The 15,803-nt window shown below is 61.5% G+C and overlaps 1 protein-coding gene across 1 annotated transcript in view; it reads left to right on the forward strand.

The window, feature by feature from the left end:
• LOC112104248 (SNF-related serine/threonine-protein kinase-like) overlaps positions 1 to 15,448 on the forward strand; it is a 16,034-nt gene extending 586 nt beyond the window's left edge. The window contains exons 2-6 of the mRNA XM_026653875.2: positions 2,649 to 3,278; positions 10,976 to 11,117; positions 11,580 to 11,792; positions 12,462 to 12,599; positions 13,177 to 15,448. Of these exons, the coding sequence (XP_026509660.1) occupies positions 2,690 to 3,278; positions 10,976 to 11,117; positions 11,580 to 11,792; positions 12,462 to 12,599; positions 13,177 to 14,326 (2,232 nt within the window). The 5' untranslated portion in view covers positions 2,649 to 2,689 and the 3' untranslated portion in view covers positions 14,327 to 15,448. The remainder of the gene's footprint in view (positions 1 to 2,648; positions 3,279 to 10,975; positions 11,118 to 11,579; positions 11,793 to 12,461; positions 12,600 to 13,176) is intronic.
• Positions 15,449 to 15,803: the final 355 nt, after the last annotated feature.

Genomic DNA, 15,803 nt, shown 5'->3' on the forward strand with positions numbered 1-15,803 from the left:
GGGGGGGCATGCCGCGGCCGGGGCTCCCTGCAGCCGGGGGGCATGCCGCGGCCGGGGCTCCCTGCCAGGCTGCCCGGCCCGCAGAGCAGGAAGCGCAGGAATGGAGCCGGCTCTCTGGGGAAGCTTGGTGGGGAAGGCGAGGCTGGGAGCCCGGCTCTTGGGGCCGTGCTCGGGGTGTGTAGCAGTGTCCGGGAGCCCTGTCCTGCTGCGGGGCTGGCTGGGCACTTGCTCAGAGAGAGGCGCAGCCCCCCCACCCCCAGGACCCAGGTTTTCCTAGCAAGGCCCTCGCCCAAGTCCTGACCCAGCCTGGCTACGCTTGTGTGATGCATTGGGCTGCTGACCCATGGCTGGGGGGGGCCCAGGGCCCAGCCCGTCGGTCAGCCCGTCCCAGAGGGTGCTGTGCCCTTGCCCTCCCCCGCAGGAGAACCCGGCCTGATTCCTGCCATGGGGGAGCGGCACTGCAGCCAGTGCTGGAGACGGAAATCGGCTGGCGGATGCCAGGAAGTCCCCCTCCCAGCAGCGTGTGCCGTGTGTACCAACACAATGCGCACAGGGAGCCCGCCAGCCAAACATGGGCACGCTGCCAGCCCAAGGAGCTGTGCTTGTTCTGCACTAGTGTCTCAGGGCAGCAGGCCCTACCCCATGCCTTGTTCCCAGGGCACGGCCCCCAGGCGATGCCCCTCCCATCCTGGGGAACCCCAGTTCCCTGACATGCAGCTGTGATGCCGGGGTGGGTCAGAGCCCCAAGGCAGCAAGGGATTTCCACAGCCCCCTCCCCTCTGTCTGCGGGGTTACCCTGTGCTGGGTTCACTCCCTTTCATCTCCCAGTGACCCCAGAACCCCAAGTGACCCAGGCTGTGCCCAGGTGATGGTCATTGACAACAACTGTGGTGTGGATGGCTCAGGGTACCAATCAACTGGCCACATCCCCCACCTGCTAACCACTGGCTTCCAAGCGTAGGCCCTGGCCCTGTGAACACCCCCCGCTTAGTATGAAAGCCCTGGCTGGGATGATTTAGTTGGGGATTGGTCCTGCTTTGAGCAGGGGGTGGGACTAGATGACCTCCTGAGGTCCCTTCCAACCCTGATAATCTATGATACCAGCCCTTGCTGTTGGCAGCCTGGCGTGACCTGTCTGGTACCGAGGTGCTCACTGCCTTTAGCCCTCAGTCTGAAGACACCTGGCTGCCCTGCACACCGAGGGGCCTGGCAGGGCTGAGGGGTGTCAGCAGAGCTGTGAGCGTACATGAGGAGGGCATGGCTGGAGTAATGGGGGGGCTGCAGGTCGGGATTGAGGGGCATTGACGGGGGAGTGGGGGACTAGGACTAAGAATAGTTGGGGTGGAATTAGGGGGATCCAAAGCGCTAGGATTGTGGGCAGAGCTGGGGGCGGGGGGCCCAGTGCCAGGGTAGCTGCAGGTCGGCAGTGAGGGGCAGCGGCAGAGCTGCCACCCCCTGCCCCTCTGCTGCCAAAGGTCGCTCGCGCCAGCGGTTTGTTTTGGGAAAATATTGAAAGCCCCCAACCCTCACTGGTGTGACCAGGAGTCGGAACCACGCAGACTGGGCCCCCTGCCCCCCGGGACAGCCTGCTGGCCTCGTGGGCTGCAGCTGGAGCAAGAACGTGCCTGGGTGCCTGGGTAGGGGAGCTCCTTTAAACACCCCACTCCATTGTAACCTGCAAAGGGGGGGAGCTTCTTGTGCACACACACCCCTCCCCCAGTGGCACCTGGCCAGCACTGTGGCTCCCATAAATCAGTAACACCCCCATGGGGGGGCTAGGGCTGCCCCCCGGCTTGGCTGGGGAAGTCTCTGGGCCGACGTGCTGTGCGGCTGCTGGAGACCCCACCCCAGCGTGGCTACGTGTACAGACTACTGGCTGGGAAGCTCGGGGCAGTTATAGGCTCAGCCCAGAGGGAAGAGGAGGCCCCGGCTCTGGGGGTCAAGGTGTGACCCCATAGGAACCCAGAGCAAGAACTCAGGCCTGGTCCGAGCTGGGCAGCAGCCCAATGCCTGCAGCATGGGGGCACCTGGCCACATGCCATCCTGCACAGGCCATGGGCATGAGCACACAACGCACAGTCAACCTGTGGAACTCCTTGCCAGGGGGATGTTGTGAAAGCCAGAAGTATAACTGGGTTCAAAAAAGAACTAGATCAGGTCATGGAGGACAGGTCCAGCAATGGCTATTAGCCAAGATGGTCTGGGACACAACCCCGTGCTCTGGGAGTCCCTCAACCTCTGACTGCCAGATGCTGAGACTGGGTGACAGGGGATGGGTCACTTGATGATTCCCTGTTCTATTCATTCCCTCTGGGCACCTGGCATTGGCCACTGTTGGTAGACAGGACACTGGGCTGGATGGACGCTTGGTCTGACCCAGTACGACCGTTCTTATGGCCCCGGACAGCTCCTTGCACTGTGAGAGTCAGCGACACGTGGCGTGTGTGAAGGAGAGCTGGGCTCCGTCTGGGCAAGTGTAGGCCAAGGGGGTGGCGTCCTTTTGCTCAGGGCACTCTGGGGTGTGGGGCTGCGCACATGGATGGGTGTGGGGCTGGAAAGGTCAGGGTTCCCCCTGTGCTCAGTGGGGTGTCTGGGCAGGGAGTGTGCCTGGTGTCCCCTGTGCTCAGTGGCTTCTCTATTGTGCCCAGCCTCCCTGATGCCCGGCCCCCTGTGACGCTCCGGTGCAGCCATGGCGGGGGCCAAGGGCTGCTACGAAGGGAAGATAGCCGGCCTGTATGACCTGGAGCGCACGCTGGGCAAGGGCCACTTCGCCGTGGTCAAGCTGGCGCGGCACGTCTTCACGGGGGAGAAGGTGGCGGTGAAGGTGATCGACAAGAGCAAGCTGGACGTGAGCGCTGCGGGGCAGCTGCTGCAGGAGGTGCGCTGCATGAAGCTGGTGCAGCATCCCAACGTTGTGCGGCTCTACGAGGTCATCGACACCCACTCCAAGCTCTACCTCATCCTGGAGCTGGGGGACGGCGGCGACATGTTCGACCACATCATGCGGCATGACGGCGGGCTGGCCGAGGGGCGCGCCAAGCACTACTTCGCCCAGATCGTCCACGCCATCTCCTACTGCCACAAGCTGCACGTGGTGCACCGCGACCTCAAGCCCGAGAACGTGGTCTTCTTCCGGGAGCAGGGCGTGGTCAAGCTCACCGACTTCGGCTTCAGCAACCGCTTCCAGCCCGGCAAGATGCTCACCACGAGCTGCGGCTCGCTGGCCTACTCAGCACCCGAGATCCTGCTGGGGGATGAGTACGACGCCCCAGCCGTAGGTAAGTGACCAGGGCCGCCCGCTTCTGGCTCCCGCCGGGTTGTTTGGGTGAGGCTGGCACAGCCCAGAGTGCTGAGCGGGCACGTCTGTGAGGGTTGGTGATGGGAGGCTGGGGATAGGTCCTGCATTCTCATTACCAATGTGTGTATAAGGCTCCGGTCAATCTGAGACCTGAGCATCTCGTGCACGTTTATGGACATCCCCTCCCAATGTCCCTGCGAGGAGGGGGCAGGGGAAATGGGGGGGGCCTGAGGCATGCAGAGGCTAATATAGCATGGGCAACAAGGGAGGAATTAGAGATTGGCTATGATTGGTGTCACTCCTCCCTGTGGGAGGAGTCACACGACAGGGATGTTGATGTCACTGGATACACCCTGGTCAGGAAGGACAGAGTGAGCAGAAGGGGCGTGGCCTGGACATCACAGATCCTGCCCCCTGCACTAGTGACGGACAGCTCAGTTCAGAGGGGCAGGAGTATTAACTGGGTCAGTGTATTAATGACGTGTCACAAGACAGCATACTGGGTGGCGTCTGTTATAGAGACCAGTCGGACAAGGGAGCAGGATGAGCAGCTGCTTAAACATCCATCCCTAATGTGTAGAAAGAAAGACAGTGTTATCGGGGGATTTCATTGTCTGTGGAGGGGGAGACATGCTGGAGCTTTCATGCTGCCACTAGTAAGATAGGCTTGAAAGGTTCTAAAAATTATAGATGACTTTGTAACTCAAGAATTCTTACAACCAACTTGGGGGTCATTCCTCATACAGAAGAATTAAGCATAGAATTAAATTTGATGGTTGCCTAGGTGTAAGCGATCATGACTTAATGTTATTGGCTAGGTGCAGACTGAATGTAGTCCCATCCAGGAAAATAAATATATATATACACACTTGGTTCTTTAAAAGGGCCAACTTCCCAAAACTGAAAACAATCATGAGCAAAACAGAGTAGGAGGAGATATTTGAATATGCAAATATGAATGATAATTGGGAATCCTGGGAGTTTCTAAAAACTATAGCTGATAATTTTCAGACTCAAAAGGTATTGCAACGAACTTGGGATGGTTCTGTATCTAACTTCATTCTGACAGGTAAAGAATTGATCACTGAATTAAAAATTAGCAGTTGCCTAGGTGCAAATGATCACGATCTAATTTAATCTATTATGTTCAAGCAGAAAATAGTCCTCTCCAGGAATGTATGTACTTAGTGCTTGAAATGGCCAGTTTCCACAAACTGAAAATAATCATGAGCAAAACTGAGTGAGAAGAAAAATTGGAACAGAACGTGAACAGTAATTGGGAGCTGTTAAATAATTTACTAGATGCCTAAAAAAAACCACAATCCCAAAATCATGAAAGAAGGCTGCTTCAGATTAAAAACAAAAACAAAAAAACAGATTAAAAGGGAAGGTGAAAGCAGCAATAATAAAATATATATATAAAATATGGGGAAAGTTGATGCAAGTACTATAAATTAGCAGTTATGAAATGCAGACAATTGATAAGGGAAGCTAAAAGTATCAATGAAAAATCTATGGCCAGTAGGTTAAGGACAATAAAAAGGAAATGTTTACTATATCAGGAACAACAGAATTCCTGGTAGTGGTCTCGGACTGATAGTAGGTTGGGATGGTACAGTTGTCAATAATGATGCAGAAAAAGCAGGAGTGTTCAGAAAATATTTGTGTTCTGTATTTGGGAAGAAGCTGGGTGATGTATTCATGGCTCACAGGGGTAATGAAATTCTTTTTTTTATTATAGTAGTAACTAAGGAGGATGTTTCACAGCAGCTGCTAAAGTAAAACCTTTTAAACCTGCAAGACCAGATAACTTGCACCTAAAAATATAAAAAGCATTAGCTGAGAAGCTGTCTGGGACACTGATGTTCACTTTTACCAAAACTTGGAATGCTGGGGAAGTTCCAGAGGACTGGAGAAAAGCTATTGTTGTGCTGATGTTTAAAAAGGGTAAATATGGTGATCTGGTAAACTACAGTTCAGTTAGCCTGACACGGATCCCAGACTAAATCATGAGGAGGCTGATATGGGATGCAGTTTGTAAAGAATGGCAGCATAACTAATGCCAGTCAACATGGTTTTATGGAGGCTAGGTCTTGCCAAACGAAGTTGACATTTTTGTTTCTTGATGAGATCACAAGTTTGGTTGATACAGTAACTGTATACAACTGAATTGGGCTTCTGTAAAGCATTTGACTTAGTTCCACATGATTAAAAAATTAGCACTCTTCAAAATAAGTGTAGCCCATGGTAAATAGACTAAAAACTGGCTAACTGATAGATCTGAAAACATAATTGTGACTGGGTCTCCCAGGGATCTGATCTTGGGCCGGTGCTGCTCTATACCTTTATCAGCCGTCTGGAAGAAAACATAAAGTCGCTGCTGGCAGAATATGGAGATGACCGCAGATATGTGCGTGGAGGGGGAGCGCCCATGTGTTTCGCCCATGCTGCCCTGGCACAAAGCCATGCAGGGAACCCAAGTGCCGTGGGGTGCAGCCTGGCGAGGTGCTGTTGACTATGGGGGAGGTCTGGAGGAGGGCAGAGGGGCATGTGGCTTTAGGCCCACTCGGTTCAGTTCTACAAAGGCTCTTATCCCGTGGTATCTGAACGCTCTCCAGTCCTGCATTAAGTGACATGGCTGACCCCGATCATCACTTGGGGCTTGTTCTCTCTACGTGTGCCAGGGTAGAGCTGTGCGTGGGGGGTTTGTTTGTAAGTGTCTGGGCTGATAGCGGAGCAGCACTGGGAGCGGGAGGTCTGGGATGGCCCTGGGGGAGCTGGGGCTTGGGGCTGGCCCCTGAGGAAGCTCTGTTTCCTCCTGGTGGTGGAGAGTCCCTGGGCCTGAGGTGCAGGAACTGTCCACCCCAGTCCTCATGCTCCTTTAGATCCGCTGGGCCCAGCCATGGAGCACATGAAGACCAGGAGCGAGCCCGTGGACTCTTCGATGGGGAGTGGCAGATGGGCTGGAGAGGTGGCGAGTGGCCAGGTTGGCTGCGGCCTTGTGCCCGGAACACCAGACATGCGGGCGTTTCCGGGGCCTGCGTGGCCCCCACCTCCCACTGTGACCCCACCCCCAGTGTGACCTCATATACGGGGGATGGCGTTTCCAAGAGGGTGCCGCCCGCCCCCGCCGGCCTGACCTTGCACGTGGATCACGCTGGTGCGGACGGAGCAGGGCACTCTTGGAAATGGTGTTTGCACCCTCTTCCCCCCTGTTTGCCACCGCGTCCGGTTTTGGCCCCTTACCGGCCGGGGACAAAGCAGCCCAAAAGCGGACGGTGCAGTGTGACACCGGACGGGTGCCCCCCCAGTGGGGCCTGTCGTGCCGAAGAGCCGCGGCAGAGTTCTGGGCTGGGGTGGGGAGGGGCCGGTGGAGCTGGGCTGAGGTGACAGGCCCCCCTGACAGGTTAGGTGGAGCTGGGCTGGGCTGCAAGGGAGAGGGTCAGGGCTGGAGCTCACCATGCACTTGCCCCGCCCCGTGGCGGGGGCTGGGGGGGGGGGAGCAGAGCATGGCCATGCAGGGAGGGGACAGGACGGGAGGGGGCGTGTGGGGAATGCGCAGGGGGTGGGGCATGGTGAGGCAGGGCGGGGCAGTTTGTAGCCCAAGCCAACCAAGCAGCGAGTATGTGGAGCCCAGTGCGGGGCTGGCTTGGGGCGGAGGAAGCTGTCCTGGCACTGGGAGGGTTAAGCCCCCTCGCTTGTGGCCCAGGGAGGCGTGTGGCACCCAGAAGGAGCAGGGGGAGATGGTCCCCGTGTCCCTCCTGCTCCAGGCTCCAGCGCCCGTGGTGGCATTGGCCCCTCGGGCTGTTGCTTCCCTGACGCAGGGGCTGGCTCACGCTGGCCGGGCTGGGGCGAGAGCTTGCTGCCTGCCGAGGGCTGGTTCCTGCCTTTCCTGGGGCCGGGTTCCTGCCCTGCGTTGCTGGAGGCTGCACGCAGCAGGTAGCAGCTGCTAGAGGGGCAAGCTGCCCTGGCTAGTAATGCCCAGTCTCACGCCTCGGGGGGGCCCTGCCGGCCCCACCCCCAGCAGGAGGAGTCACACAACAGGCCCCACCCCCCATGTCAATACACCCCAGCTGCTAGGGTGCCTGTCCAGAGGGACCCTGCTGCTGCCACTGGGCGGAAGGCAGCCCTGTCACCACCCCCGAGGGGGGGCCTTGTGGCATGGTGTGCCAGGGCCCCCCTTTGCTGGCAGTAACGCAGAGCCTGGCCCAGCCTTCCGGCCTCCTTGAGCTGAAGCGCTGGCAGTCGTGGGGGCATCCCTAGTGTTGCCAAAAGACCTGGTCTTGACTCCCCCTCCCTTCGGGGCAGGCAGCGTTTCCCTCTAGCCCTGTCTCTGCACCATCCCTGTGCCCCTGCCCCCATCTCTGTGTGGCACGGAGGTGTGGGCCGGGCCTGGGCAGAGCCCGGCACGGCTGCTGGGGCTGTCCATGGGGCCGCTCGGGGGTGGGGTCACTGGGCCACAGGAAGCGGGGGCGAACAGTCTGTGCTGAGCTGAGCCCGGAGGGTTATGGCAGGAAGAGCCTTTCCTGTTCCAAGGAGCCTGGCCGGGCCATGCCCTTCCCCAGCTCTGCTGATGTACAGGGAGCCCCCTGCCCTGGCCTGTGGGGGGAGGGGGGCAGGAGTCGGGGCTGCTGGGCCAGCAAGGGCACCGCTGCCGGGGGGGATGGATGGGGGACGAGCCCTGGCACAGAACTGCACAGCCGGCTCCAGCTTCTGGGGGTCTCTATCTCTCTGTGACCTGCGCAGATATGGGGCCAGGCTGGTGTCCATAGGGGGAACAAACAGAGCCACTTTTCACCCAGGCCATTGCCCCCAGGACAGCCAGGCCCTGCCCCCCCCCCCCCCCCCCCCCGCCCCCCCAGCCCCGACTGGCCCGGAGCCTCCAGCCCCAATGTCCCCCTCAAAGCCCCCCCTCCGGCACCCCCGACTGGCACGGAGCCTCCCGCCTCAATGTCCCCCTCACAGTCCCCCACCCCCGCAGCCCCGACTGGCACAGAACCAAACAGCGCCTGGGGGGCACAGATGCTCCCGAGCAGTGCTCCAATAGTGGGTGCCAGGATCCAGCCCGTGCTCCCCTGGGGGCCTGGCCCTGTCTGTGTGTGACGCTGCTGCCCTTCCCCCACCCCCTCGCTCTCCGGGCCGCAATCCGCTTTCCCAGGGAGCCTGAGCAGCTTAAGGCCCTGAGAGGCACTGATGTAATCCCTGCTCCTTTATCCCTTTTCCCAGCTGTGTGGGGCACGCACATGCTGCTCTGCCCCACAGCTCCCTGGATGCTTCCCCCCAGCAGTTCCCGCTGCACGCGCCCCTGCTCAGCAAAGCCTTCCACACACTGAGCGTGAGCAGACGCACAAATCCCAGGGCCTGGACAGCTAAGCTGCTCCCGCCCCCCGGGAGAGACAGCCCCATGCTATAAATAACCGGTAATCGCGTCAGCTGGAGATGGACTGTGACTCCCCTCCTGCAGCCCTCCCCACTTGGGGATGGGTTCAGTAATAGTCAGTTTCCATGGAGGGGGGGACATGGGACTGAAACACGCTGGCTGGAGACAGGCACAATGCAGTTAGGTGCAATGCAGGCTTTCCTCTCACTGCTCTGTTGGTGCCCCTCAATCCCCACCCGCAGCCCCCGCTGTCCCTGCCCTGGGTTTCCCCCCTCCCCAGTCCTTCCATCCCGCTTTATCCCAGTCCTGGGTTTCCCACGAAGCTGGGTTACAGAGCAGGACCTGGTCAAGGAGCAGCAAACAAAGGGCAGGAAGATATAGTTTCCTCCTGGTGAAAGGCAGCAGGAAGTGCTCCCTGGTGTCACGCTGGCACTGGTTCAGTGTTTATGTGTGATCTGAGTGGGAGGGGGAATGAAAATACAGGCGTCACTGGGTCGGTTACGCGCGGGGCAGCTCCCCCCTCTCAGAGCAATGGGCTCAGGCTCTCTGCAGACCCAGGCAGCGCCACTGCATCGGTTACACTCAGGACATCTCCCCCCTCTCAGAGCGATGGGTTCAGGCTCTCTGCAGACCCAGGCAGCATCACTGCGTCGGTTACACTCAGGGCGGCTCCCCCCCCCCATCAGAGTGATGGGCTCAGGCTCTCTGCAGACTCAGGCAGTGTCGGTTGCACTTGGGGTAGCTCCCTCTTTTACCCCCATCAAAGTGACAGCACCGGCTCTACCCTGTGAGCGACACCACCATGCCGCTGCAAAGCCCACTCATTCTGGACTTCCTGGCTCTTCCCTTTGGGGTCTCTGGAGCAGTGCACCAGGCTGCTGCTGGTATTTCCTGGGCACCCACCTAGCCTGGCATGAGCTGGTGAGGATGGAGGCTGCAGCAGCAACTCTGCTGGAGGGCTAATTTTCCAAATGCTTTCCTATTTCTAGGAGGACTCAGATCAGTTTGGAAATGGCTCAGCCAGCTGGGGGCCTGCAAATTGGGGATACAGGTCTCGAGTCTTGGCTCAAGATGCAGCTTCCTGAAAGGACCGGCTGTGACTTTGCAAAGTAGTCTGAAATTAGGGTGACCAGACAGCAAGTGTGAAAAATCGGGACGGGGGTGGGGTGTAATAGGAGCCTATATAAGAAAAAGACCCAAAAATCGGGACTGTCTCTATAAAATCAGGACATCTGGTCACCCTATCTGAAATGTCCGTGCAGAGCCAGATGGACTGGGAAGCCAGCAGGGCCAGGCCAGAGACGGAGACACGTGGTCACGCAGTCGTGGCCCAGGGCTCCCAAATTCCATCTTACAATGCAGCAGGCGCCGTGTGGGACGCAAGCAGCATGCTGGTTGGAGGGAGACAGAGCTGCGAATGGGCAGGCTCAAACCAGGCCACGGACCGGGGCAGGGAGCCCCTCACTGGCCCCATCACATGCTCCTCACACAACTCACCTATGCAGGTCAGGCCTGAGACCTCTCCAGGCCTCCGGGAAGCTTCCCTTAGGGTTACCATACGTCCGGATTTTCCCGGACATGTCCGGCTTTTTGGGCCTCAAATCCCCGTCCGGGAGGAAATCCCCAAAAGCCAGACATGTCCGGGAAAATAGGGAGGGAGAGGCCGGCAGTGCTCGGCCGGAGCCGCTGGGGCCGGCGGGGCCGGGGGCCGGCGGTGCGGGGCCAGGGCTGGCGGTGCGGGGCTGGGGGCCGGGGCCAGCGGTGCTGGGCCGGGGGCCAGTGTCCCCGAGCCGAGCCGGGCGGGAGACGCTGGGGCCAGAGCCTCTTGGCCTGGGCCGGCCGGCCGCCAAAGGGAGCCGCTCGGCCGGGGGGGCCGGACTGGGCCGCTCCTCCTCGTGCCCCCTCGCCCCAGCTTACCTGCTGCCTGCCTGCTTCAGGCTTCCTGCGAATCAAATGTTCGCAGGAAGCAGGGGAGGGGGAGGGACAGGGGGGCAAAGCGTTCAGGGGAGGGGGCGGAGTTGGGGGGGCGGGGAAGGGGCGGGGCTGGGGCCCCGTGGAGTGTCCTCTTTTTGGACACTTAAAATATGGTAACCCTACTTCCCTCCTCCCAGGGGTTGCCTGGTTCACACCTGTTTGTACTGCGGAGATGGGGCCGCGGCTGCAGGGGAGTAGACCTGGACACGTGTGTGCCTGTGGCTGGCTCCGTCCCCCCTGCTGGATCCTGTGCCCCATCCCAGCTGGACACCCCTGGCCCGATGCCGCAGTGGGCTGAGCTCTCTGTGTCCTTCTCTCTGCAGACGTCTGGAGCCTGGGTGTCATCCTGTATATGCTGGTGTGCGGCCAGCCGCCCTTCCAGGAGGCCAACGACAGCGAGACGCTGACCATGATCATGGACTGCCGCTACACCATCCCGCCCCATGTGTCCTCGCAGTGTTCTGAGTATGCACCCCCAGCCTCCTCTGCCCCCTCTCCTCCGGGCTTGCCCGGCGCTCCGGGGGCCCAGCCAGACGGGTGCCACCGTCTGCAAGGACATGCCGGGGGCATGGGGCAGGCTGTTAACACCCCTGCACAGCCCAGCTCCGGGCCAGGGAGATCTGAGGGCTCAGGTTCAGCAGGGAAGGAGGGTGCAGATTTTTACCAGGAAGGGGAACCAGTGGAACAATCGTCCCAGAGGCGTGATGTGTTCTCCATCTCTTGGAGAAAGACCCCCAGTCTCCACAAGAGGCCTGGAGCTCCGGGCTGCCCCAGGGAGCGCTGGGTGGGTTCTCCAGCTCAGACTTCATGGTCCCATCTGGCCTTGCAGCCTGTGGCTCTGTGCATCTCCGCCGCGGGTGCTGCTGCGGGCCTGGGGCAGCGTCTCCCGGCTGGCTTGTGACCCTGCTCCCCTCTGCTCTCTGGCAGTCTGGTCGGCAGGATGCTGCAGCGGGACCCCAAGCAGCGGGCCTCCCTAGAGCAGATTGAGACGCACCCCTGGCTGCAGGGCGTGGACCCCTCCCCAGCCAGCCGCTGCCTGCTGCCCCTGACGTCACACAAGCGGGTGTCCGAGGAGGAACATGACATCATCATCCAGGCCATGATGTGTGGGAACATAGCGGACCGGGACGCCATCCAGGAGTGAGTGCCGGCCGGGCGGGCGGGGGCGGGGGGAGGCGTGCAGCAGGGTTACTGCACCAATCTCCCGTCTGTGTGGTGCCCTGGGCCTGGCATCTCCTCCCCATCCCTCATGGACAGAGGGCAGGGAGCTCTGCACAGGGCTTGGCTGAGTGACTGATCTCCAGCCCAGCCCTTGCGCGGAGCGATGGAGACAGAGAGGGGCAGGTCCTCTGGCACCAGCAATCCCCCGCCCCCCCCGGAAAGCAGGGCAGCTGCTCTTTTGGATGTGAAAGGGCATTTCCTTCAGGGCAGGGGGGCAGGCCAGGAGAGCGGGGGGGGGGCAGAAGGCAGGCAGGCTGTTTTCTGCAGACTAGGGGAGCAGGGTGGGGGGTAGGGCAGAGCAGGGGGTTCCCAGCAGATGGGAGGAGCAGGGTGGGGGGCAGGGGTTCTCTGCAGATCAGGGGAGCAGGGTGGGTGCAGGGGGAGGGCAGGCCAGGCCGTTCTCTGCAGACCAAGAGGCAGTGGGGTCATGCCCGGGGCTGGGAGCTCAGTGCTCCGGAGTGCCCCATGCCATGAGCAGCCAGCATGCCGCTCTCATACGCCGCTCTTTGGTAGCGCCCAGAGCCCTGTGCTGGGGCCTGCTGGGTTCCTCCGGGGTGCGGCTCTCACCTGTGCCTTGCATCCCCCCAGGGCCCTGGAGGCTGATCGCTACAACCACATCACGGCCACGTACTTCCTGCTGGCGGAGCGGATCCTCCGGGAGAAGCAGGAGAAGCAAAGCCACAAGCTCAGCTTGGTCTATAACCTGGCCCAGCAGGTGCAGAACAGGTGAGCCGGCGCCCTCCGGCTGGGACAGGCCACGGCTCAGCACCAGGACACCGCCCCGGGGGCCACCAGCACAGCCGGCCCCGCCCGCCGGCGAGGTTCCCCGCAGGCGTGCTGTGCAGGGGGAGCCCGCGGCGCTGGCAGCAGAGTGCTGTGCGTGGCACCACATCCCTTCGCTGGAGCTGCCCAGGGATGTGGGAAGTGTCACCTCACTGGGGCCCAAACTCTCCCTGACTCCTGTCTGGGGGGGATGGCATCCAGCCTGGCACAGAGCCGGGTGGGGGGTACCCGACACCCAGGTTTTCCTGTCCATGGCCCTGGGGATCGTGCCAGGGCCTGGGAGGCCTGGCTGGGCAGCTGTAGTACCGATCCGCCGCTGGCTCCCGCCTGCTGCACCACCATGCTCGCAGTGCCACCCAGCTGCCACAGCGATGGGCTCTTCAGGCCAAGCCTCCCCCAGCCCCAGCTCTGGATCCATGCTGTGGGTAGCCCAGGGTCACTCAGTGCCCCTGCCGCAGCTACTCCCAGCTGGCAGCTCCCACCCTGGGCCTGATCCTGGGCACGCTCCCCTCTCTTTCAGCGCCAACCTGTCGGACCCATTCAGCACCATGGGCGACACCCGGGACCTCTCGCCCTTCGCCGAGATGCCAGATAGACTGGCAGCTTTCTCCAGCCCCCAGCCCCGGGCTGCCGCAGAGGATTCTGGGAAAAGAGATGGCAGACCCATTTCCTTTTCTGCCCTGGGGGAAGACGACACGCCCCCCGGCCTCCATGGAAACGAGCAGCTGGTCCGAGCCCTGCTCAGTCCCGCCCTGGCGGACGCCCCCATGGCCAAGAGCACCCCAGCTCTGCAGCAGATCTGCGAGGAGGAGGAGGAGGACGAGGAGGAGGAGGGGAAGGCCAGCGCAATGGGACGGAGAAGCTCTTCGCTAAACCAAGAGCAAATGCGAGATTTCCAGAGCTCCAAGGTCTCCCTGTTGTTCTGCCGCGGCGCTGTGACCCACAGCAAGGGGGAGAAGAGCCTTGGAGCCACCAAGCCAGGCCTCTTGGAGCAGGGCCCGGGGAGCAGCTGGCAGCTGCCGCCTCTCAGGGGGGCGCCGAGTCCCAGGAGCGAGCTGGGTCAGCCCCGAGAGGCGACAAGCCACGGTGCAGCGCGGGAGGCCACAGACAACCTCAGCGTGAGCGTTGGGGAGAGCGCCCCCAGCCTCCTCCCTGCAGGGACGCCGGCGGCACAGGGGGACGCAGAGCTCCGGGAGGGTGGGGGAGCGGGTCTGGAGAGGTGCCAGGCTGAAGGCAGCTCGGGGCCAGAGGAGGACACCACCACCACAGAAATGGAGGATGGGGGCAGCCTGGGGCAAGTGGGCAAGGCCCTGTATCCAGGGAGCTGCGAGGGCCCCGTCGCTGGCTCTGCCGGGAGCCTCCAAGCCACTTCACGTGGGACGCCAGTTCCAGAAGACAAGTCCAGGAAACTTGACAGGCCCCCTGAGACAGGCTCCTCCACCAGGCCTGCGTGCCCAGCTGAGAGCCCTCACTGCGGCAGCACCGCCGGCGGCGAAACCACGGCCGACAACGTGATCAAGTTAGACCCTGCTAAAACCAAGAGCACCCACCTGAAGGACAGGCTCCTGCAGTTCCCGCTGTGCGAGAAGGCTCTGGCCTTCAAGATCAGGCCCAGCTCCAAGGAGAGCCTGCTGTCCCTGGGGCAGTTCAACTGCTGCCACGTCATCTAGACGGGGCCTGCACCCTGCGGCCCGGGGCCCGGGCAGGAAAGTGACGGCGCACGGCCCCAGGCCAGGGGCTGCTGGCAGGTGCAGGGCTAAGGAACAACATTCTCAGTCTCTTGCTCCCACAGAGCCGTGGCCATGCGCGTGGGCCCTCGGACGGCGAGGGAGCGCACTGGCCGGGTGGGAGCCACCTGGCTGGCCGGTCTCACGGAGAGCGCCCCCCTCGCCCACCCGGGATGGCTGCCGGTGCTCTGTCTGCTCCCCCCTGCAGCAGCGCATTGGGCTCCTGCAAAATTCCTGCCTTCGTGCTGACCCCCGAGCCCCCACAAAGGTAGGTCCGACATCAGCAGCTGGCAGAGGGCAGCCGCAGGCTGGGATCCGCACAGGGGCCAAGCTGCTCGGCTGCACGGTCTCCAAGAAGCCCTGTCCTGTCCTAAAGACCAACGTGGTTGCAGCTGCACGGGCCAGCAGCCGTGCTCCTCTGCTTCTGAGCCAGAGTCCGGGAGTCTGACTAGAACGTGGGACCCCAGGAAGCACAGCCACCCAGATCCCCAAGGGAACGCACCGAGGGCCAGCTGCACTGCTCCTCCCTGGGGCCGGCCTCTGCTGGGGCAGAATCTGGGCCAGTTACCAAAGGGTTAACAGCGGAAGCCAATGCTCCTGTTCTGGGGAGGAACCCAGCCTCCCCTCCACTGCAGCCATGCACCAGAAGCAGCCCAGGGCCAGACTTCAGCTTCCCCCAGGACCCCTTCGCACCTGCTGGCTGAAAGGATGCAGAGGGGCTGCAAAGCACCCTGGGAAATGCCTCTCCAGCTGGCCCAAAGCCATCTCCAGCTGCTGGCGCGGCTCCGGGCTAGGGCAGGGCAGTCCAACACCCTGGATAGGGCCACGGTGATTGGGGCACAAGTTAGGGTGATCCTCAGAGCTGCTCTAACCTGCTCCACTGGCCCCAGCAGCCCCAGGACACAGCCATATTCCCCCGGCCTCTGCACCAGGGACTCCATCACCACCACTCCTCGGGGGCAGCAAGGTCTGCGGGAGAGCCAAAGCCAGCGCAGAGTGCCACAGAGAGCAGCGGGAGCTGTGCCCATGCCACGCACAGCCTCCTCCCCGGCGCACCGCCGTCTCCAGGGCTCCCAGCCGGGTCAGCCCGGGGCTGCCTCTGCAAGCAAAGGAAGAGAGGTGCTGATGGAATCCAAATGGCGGCACCCCAAGCCGCCTGCCAGTGTGTAGCAGTGATGCCAGCGTGCTGTGCGCTGGGCACACAGGGTCGTACAGGGCTGGAGAAGCCCCGCCTCGCTGGGGGAGGCCTGCCAGCCCTCTATGCACCCTCTTCCTTCTCTGCCAGCCAGGCTGCGCCCCTAGAGCCTGACTGGTCCTGGGGGCACATCGGGCGGCTCTCAGTGCCCAGGCAGCCAGCTGCTGCCTCAGCCCGCCTGGCTCTGCCTGGGGTGTTTTTATAACTATTAGAAATAATTTTTTA

Source organism: Terrapene carolina, unplaced genomic scaffold (genome assembly GCF_002925995.2).
Source record: "Terrapene carolina triunguis isolate 2854851 unplaced genomic scaffold, T_m_triunguis-2.0 Scaffold166, whole genome shotgun sequence".
Taxonomy (NCBI): Eukaryota; Metazoa; Chordata; order Testudines; family Emydidae; genus Terrapene; species Terrapene triunguis.